Source organism: Glandiceps talaboti, chromosome 18, assembly GCF_964340395.1.
Source record: "Glandiceps talaboti chromosome 18, keGlaTala1.1, whole genome shotgun sequence".
NCBI classification, from domain to species: domain Eukaryota; kingdom Metazoa; phylum Hemichordata; class Enteropneusta; family Spengelidae; genus Glandiceps; species Glandiceps talaboti.
The window spans coordinates 16,850,001-16,857,276 of record NC_135566.1 but is presented as its reverse complement, the minus strand read 5'-3'; the positions used below and the strand labels follow the sequence as shown (position 1 = coordinate 16,857,276).

Genomic DNA, 7,276 nt, shown 5'->3' with positions numbered 1-7,276 from the left:
ACACTTGGTAAATTATTCACATGCCAAGTTTGGACCTAAAACAAACAAAAGTAACTATCTAGGGAGGTCAAAATAATTCCAATGTTACTAGTTAATGCTATAGGCACAACATTCTCCTTGCACCCAAAACCTACAATACAATAAAATTCCAACTAATGGGGAAATATCTGTGGAGTATTATCCATTCAGTCATGATAGGGTAAGAAGACCATGGTATTGCTCAGAATTTGACCCACAAAATACAATCCATTGTATTGTTTGTCTACTACAGAACTAGTACTACATGGCAACACCACATTCATACTCTGAATTCAATCACTGACAAAAAACTTTATAACAAATTTCACTTGTATGGCAGTTATGAATTTTATTTGTATTCTTTCAAAAGTTACAGCAGAAACTTTGAATATTTTCAGTGGCTACAACTTAAAAAGCACACATCTGGAAAACTCGCATGATATTAAATTGTTTGTATTACTTTTGCTGAATAAACCGATATAGTATACGGAAAAACATTGTATGCTTGTTATACATTGCTTGCTTACAACTGTACAACTGCTATATGGATGGTCACACACAAAGTGTAGTTTACATTTTATATTGCATGTATAACGCATACCATATTTTGCTTTACTTCTTTTATAAGCAACCTTGTCTATGGTGTCACATACACTGTACTTTACAATCAAACCAAATACACCAGTTACTCAAGTTCCAGCCATTTCTCTGGTAAGCACCACAAGAGGGCACAACAGGTTTGGCAAATAGAGGGCTAAAATTTGTGTCGTGGCCACTGGTTGCATGAAGCAGTGAATGAAATGTGTGTGAAAGAACTCTGAATGTCCAAAACAGAGTATTACAGCAGTGGATAGGCATGTTTTGATTACTGGTAGTCGCTAATAAAATAGTATTGTGGGAACAACATTTAAAAGGTGTGGTAATTTTATGCCTGCTGTCTTTATGTTACAATACTCTACTAATCTGGCCCTCACTTTCTACCACCAAACAACTTGTAAACAGCACTCCTAGTGGCCAAACCATGAAATCTTTTATCTTTCCAATAACCAGAATATGGCTTATTTGTATTTAACATGATGATGGAAACTTTTGTGTTTACCTTAACTGAATGTCTTTGAAGGGGTAACAAAAAACTAAAAAGTAAATTACACTATTCATACCCAAGTTCTCTTCCACTTTTTCACAAACTCCAAGTTACTGAACAGATAGCAACATTGGGTACTTCTGTCAGATCGTGTACACTGAAGAAGGACAATCAATTTGTTTTGAAGCATATCTGTTTAGCCATCAAAAGTGGAAGAAGAGAACTTGAGTATGAACCATAGTGCTTCCATGATGAGCATACATAGTGTTGTAATTTACACTAGTCTAAAACAATTAGATAATTCATTATGAAGAGGGGATGTTTCATGTACATGACTTTACTGACGAATACAAACAACTTCTTGAGAGTAAAATGAATATGAATGTATATGAAAATGAAATAAAAATGTATGTTGTGTTAAAGTGGATGTCAAAATAATCTTAGAATGTTTAAGTGGACTACAAAATGTCATTTGCTTTTTCGAATACTCCATATGCACTTTAGCTGTGTTAGAAACTGACATGTCAATCCAGCCGTGTGTCTTGGAGATAGGTGTTGACTGGATAAAAGGTCTTTCGACGTTACACTTGTATCTGTGATTTAGAGGTAGTATCTCAATCAGGGTAAGGGACAATCGCACAATGTCACACAAGCTCAAAAAACGAACTTCATTCGATCAGGGGGGAGTGTTATTCGATCAGGGGGGAGGGGGGTCTGGCATCAGTTTTGCACTTCAAACCAAATTTCAAAACTTGCACACCTTCAATGATAACCTGTTCTATATTTATTACTGACATGTTAATATTAAAGTTGATTAAAATTTACTTCTAATGTGATATACAGTGCTGGTTTTCCGTGGTATTTAAATATCTTTATCATCATGTTTTACATAGTGTATCGATCATCGTGGTGTGACCACTACTATTTTCACCATGTTTACATCATATATAAACATGTTGATGTCGCACTTGTGAATGTTCATTTAGAGGGAGATTTGTCCTAAACGATCATTATTGAGCTTGTGCGACATTGTGCGATCGTCGGTAAAGTTGTAGAAAATGACACTTGTACATTCGATGTTCGGGAAATGAGAATTGTTCTATGACTTGATGCTAGTATCTCTGTGTCTGTAAGTAACTCCTCTGCTCTTTAGTTCTCTGATAATACCAGCGGGTAATTTTCCAGTCACGGATACAGCATAACATCCTTTCACACATCGATCTAGAATGATGAAATAGAAAATACAAAATTACAAGGACAAAGCTCAGAAATATATTGTGTCTGCATATCATTATTCATAGTGAGCTTTTGACAAAGGAAAAGACAGTTGAGTAGAATACAACCATGCTTCAGCCCTTTTGCAAAATGTGCTTCTAGCATCAACACCAGGTATATGTATTACACATGCATACATACACAAGGTGACATTCATTCTGGCACAATGAATTTATTTAAATGCGACTACTGCTACACATGATACCAAATATCAGTCTGATACTCTTGATTTAACAATAAAGCATATCCTTAAAAGTGAAATTTGCAAGGAGAAAAATACAGATCACAGTATAGGTAATTAAATTTTACAAGATCTTTTTCTGTTGCAGCAGGCAAATGAGGGCCAATTCTTGAAATGGGGACATTTGACGAACTCTTGGTCCAGATTTACATGTGACAACAATTTTACATGGGATAAAGAACCAAGTTTAAGTTTATCATCATTTTCCCAGAGGCTGAGACTTAGGATTGTGGTGAGACTATTCTAGGCAGTGATAGTCTAAGAGGCAATGATCAGCGCCCTCTATGGCATACATGCACATCACCTCCAGCTATTTATTACAAGTACTTACTTATTCTTAGCCACTTAGCAACCCAGCTGTCTTCTGGACTCATCAGTGCCACAACCCTGGAGAAACAAACACATAATATGGATGAGGTCTGGGTAATTTATTTTGGATTTTTAATTTATAAAACAATTTTATCATGGCCAATGCTTCCTACTTGAAAAATCAATCTGAAGGTCCTTGTTTGTATTACGGTATTAAACTCAATAAATTGCAAAATATTAATAAATGTCTAAAATGTTTGTTATTGTACGTACATATATATATTTTTAAATATCAAACATATTTGCAAGAGAGGAACTCTGTTTTCAGTTCAGGAATATAGGACCATTGGTCACCATCCTTGTTGGGCTACATGTACTATTTTCTGAAATTGGTAGTCCACTGGGATTACCAATGAAAAAACTTAATTTCAAATGCTGACTAGTAACGTAGATTTGTGGGTTATTGAGAACAAGGGTATATTATCCACACTTTTGTTCAAAGACAGTAACTTGGCTTGTGTATCCTACGATATAATAGACATTATTTATAACATTGTTTAATCCTAATAAAACATGTGCCTTTAAAATAAAATACTTTAATTTTAATTCAAAAGTATCGAGATAAGAAAAAATCTGACCCATCAAATGATGAACTTGTGCAATAATACACCATATAACATTGTTTAATCCTAATAAAACATGTGCCTTTAAAATAAAATATTTTAATTTTAATTCAAAAGTATCGAGATAAGAAAAAATCTGACCCATCAAACGATGAACTTGTGCAATCATACACCATATCTCTGTTTCCCTTCAGCTGTAAGTAGTCATCACAGTTATCACAACCATCAAGTTCAAACTGTTCTAGATTCTGAAAGACAAAAATGTGAGTTTGATAGATCATGTTGGAATGGTTCGAGTGGAAAACACTGTCAAAAATTGGATTCCTTTTTTTTGCCGAGACTGGGGAACCCCGTTAACAGAAAAGGGGAATATGGTAAAACTGGCATAGTTCCCAACACATTGTACCTGGTATCCATAATACTGGTGGCGAACGCTGCTAAAATGACTTGGGAATTCTTGTGTAGATTTTACCTACTTACCATCCTTAACAAAAAACACTGGGATTGTTTGCAAAAAAGTTTGTGACAATGTATCACTGCTACAACAATGGAGGTGAAAGAGAGTTTCAATTGTGCTTCTTGGCGCAAAGAAGCAAAATTTATGTGATATGGAATCATAAAATGACTCTCCAGAACCCAAAGTTTATTAACATACTTTTATTTCCTGGAGTGGTGTTCCCCTTTAATGTCATTTCTAGGAATTCATACTGAAATCTATCACATTTCTTTCGATTATATGTACAATATATAACTTATACCAGTGTTTCATTTTATTTCTAATTTGAAGAACTTGCTACTGCATCCCACTATTTCCCATTTCACTGGGATGGGGTGGCCATAGTCCCAGGAGGCTCTGACTTGAGTACAGAGTCAGATTTATTTGGTCGGTATCACTGTTCTCAGTCAGAGATCCAAGTGGTCTCAAACTTGCGATCAAACAGCGATGTCGACACTTTTGAAGTCAGCTCCAATGTTCTCAAATCAATGGAAAATATGTAAAGTTGTCAATAAATCAGCTTACATCTCTCCCAACCTTCAAAGGCAACTTTTCAAATGATCTCCAATCAAGTTTTTGAAGCAAACAGCTCAAGAAAGATGAATTTTGTCTTAAAAGCTTGACTTCTGGGTCGTGGATGATAATGAGATATTGCATCCTTGTTAATTAATTCAAAATGTAATATGTATGGTGTAATTTTTTTTTTTTTTGTAATTTGAACACTACTGTATGATTGTATGGGTCAGTGCAGGTTTGTCAGTGATCTCATTATTTATTTGAATGCATCATTCGCAAGTTTGAAACCACTTGGATCTCTGACCATGTAGGTGGTACTTCCATGCTCTGACCATAGACCCTCCATCAACGGAGGAGCTGTGCTCTGACCAAATCTACCTGACTATGTACTCAAGTCAGAGCCTCCTCGGACTGGGAGGCCACATATATGGAAGCCACGTCGTGTTACTTGTCTTTCATAAATTTGTACACTGGTTACAAGTGAAGTCATCTTTGAAGAAAAATGGTAAAAATACTGCATGTATGACTAACCCAGAGGCCAGAGACTTAGTTTTCTGACATGGTGACTCCTGTCGACATGGTTTAATTATTACATTTTACAGTTTTTATTCGGAGATATCTAATGACTGAAATACTCACCTTGATTAGCGAACACAGTAGACAGGCACGCATATTGCGCATTTCTTTGGGAACTGTTTCCATAGACATTGTAAGTTATGGTTCTTAGAGCGTGTGGCAATCAATGTCAACACGAGAATCTCCGAGCGTCTGGATACAAAGACTTCAGTACAATCACAAAACTATCTGGAGCTGGTGGATTTTTCCGGTCAAATGTACTGAAAGAGTGGTTATTAGTGTTGAACTTCGCGTAGTGAGTTCGTCAATGACTAGATAATGATACGTAAAAGGGAAATATTGATGAAAAAACGCTGACGAGACGAGAAGAGAAACAAAGCTCGCCCTTTGACCTGTTCGTTGGTCTGCTTTTCATTTCTCCAGTTGTTCTATTTAAAAGAGGGCGCTATAATCAGTCACCCGCCCTATGGCCCTGCATGCCCAGCAGCTGAGCCGTGTAAACTTTGCACTGACAGAGCACATTTATCATTGGTTTGTTAGTCATAAATTACTGTATGTATGAGGATGCACAACAACAACAACAACAAGTTGTTGTTGTTGTTGTTGTTGCTGTTGTTGTTGGCGTTGTTGTTGGCGTTGTTGTTGGCGTTTTGTAACAGTTTATACATATTAGACAAAACATTTTACTACATTTATTTAAAATATACTTTTTTTTTTTTTTTTAAATCAATTTATTTGTAGTTCTTGTTGTTGTTGTTGTTGTTGTTGTTGTTTCTTTACCGGGGTTGGGGCGTATTTTTTTATCTTGAAATTATAAAGAAAGAAATCATGTAATAAAAAACCCTCCAATTTAAAGTGGCCACATAGATGATGATGCCAGGGTATTTATTTTGGATTTTATCATGGCTTCCTACTCGAAAAATCAACATCGACAAAGTCTGCGTTTGTAACTCAATACATTGCAAAAAGCTGGGGTTTGTTTTTTTACATGTGTAAAGGGATTGTTATTGTAAATACAATAACAGCAATAAAAGATTTGACACATTCATTAGTCTTTTGCAATCTTGTTACAAACAAGGACTTGTCATTTGTTGTTTAACATGATTTTTCAAGTAGGAAGCCATGAAAAAATTGTTTTATAAATAAAAAAAATCTAAATTAATATCCAATCCACATCCATTAATTATAATAGACCACTTTAAGATGTTTACTGACCGATCACAATGGTATGTACAGTCCACATATTTGTTCATCTATTCATGGACCGTACTTCACATATAATTGCCTTCTTTTATACCCCATATAAACTATCACAGCAATATTGTGACCAACGAGTATCGTGTTTTGGTTTGAAGCAATTTCTCGAGTGAAAAATAAATAGAGAAAAAATGAAAATAACATTTTGACCTACCTACCCTAATTTCTGAAACCATATCAAAAACAAATATTAAAAAAAAGAAGTTTTTGCCTATTAAAGATTGAAATGTCTGCTAGATATAACACAAAATATACTAAAGATGTGATAACAAATAAAATAGCAATGGCAAATTATTAGTGCCTCTTTGTAAAGTCATCAGCGGAAGTAATGCTCTATGGCCTTCAGACGATGTCCAATTGTTGCTATGACAACCAATGTAATGATTAGCGTTTCGTCGCCAGTTCTATAACAGCACGGTGTGATGTTATATATAAATTGTACGCGTCATCTACCGAAGGAGAGAATACAAGATCATAACCTAGAGACTAGTCGTTTGCTTTCAATAGATAGTGATCCCATCTATCTATCTATCTATCTATCTGTCTGTCTGTCTGTCTGTCTGTCTGTCTGTCTGTCTGTCTGTCTGTCTGTCTGTCTGTCTGTCTGTCTGTCTGTCTGTCTGTCTGCCTGCCTGCCTGCCTGCCTGCCTGCATGTATGTATGTATGTATGTATGTATGTATGTATGTATGTATGTATGTATGTATGTATGTATGTATGTATGTATGTCTATCTACCCACCCACCCATCCATCCATCCATCAAAGTTTATCTATCTATCTATCTATCTATCTATCTATCTATCTATCTATCTATCTATCTATCTATCTATCTATCTATCTATCTGTCTGTCTGTCTGTCTGTCTGTCTGTCTGTCTGTCTG

At 35.4% G+C, this 7,276-nt stretch overlaps 1 protein-coding gene across 1 annotated transcript; it reads right to left on the bottom strand.

The window, feature by feature from the left end:
• Positions 1–352: 352 nt before the first annotated feature.
• LOC144448944 (transcription elongation factor SPT4-A-like) lies at positions 353–5,524 on the bottom strand. Its single transcript, XM_078139327.1, has 4 exons — positions 5,202–5,524; positions 3,692–3,798; positions 2,950–3,005; positions 353–2,323 (listed from the first exon to the last, which is right to left on the bottom strand). Exons 1-4 carry the CDS (start codon positions 5,268–5,270, stop codon positions 2,202–2,204), a joined length of 354 nt encoding a protein of 117 aa, XP_077995453.1. The 5' UTR covers positions 5,271–5,524; the 3' UTR covers positions 353–2,201.
• Between the last annotated feature and the right edge of the window lie 1,752 nt (positions 5,525–7,276).

Excerpts from the sequence above, each read along its gene's own strand:
- LOC144448944 (XM_078139327.1), bottom strand. The coding sequence starts at position 5,270 with ATGTCTATGGAAACAGTTCCCAAAGAAATGCGCAATATGCGTGCCTGT. Across the intron at positions 3,799-5,201 it reads TACTGTGTTCGCTAATCAAG|AATCTAGAACAGTTTGAACT; the intron begins GTGAGTATTTCA and ends TTTGTCTTTCAG. Across the intron at positions 3,006-3,691 it reads ACAAGTTCATCGTTTGATGG|GGTTGTGGCACTGATGAGTC; the intron begins GTCAGATTTTTT and ends TTGTTTCTCCAG.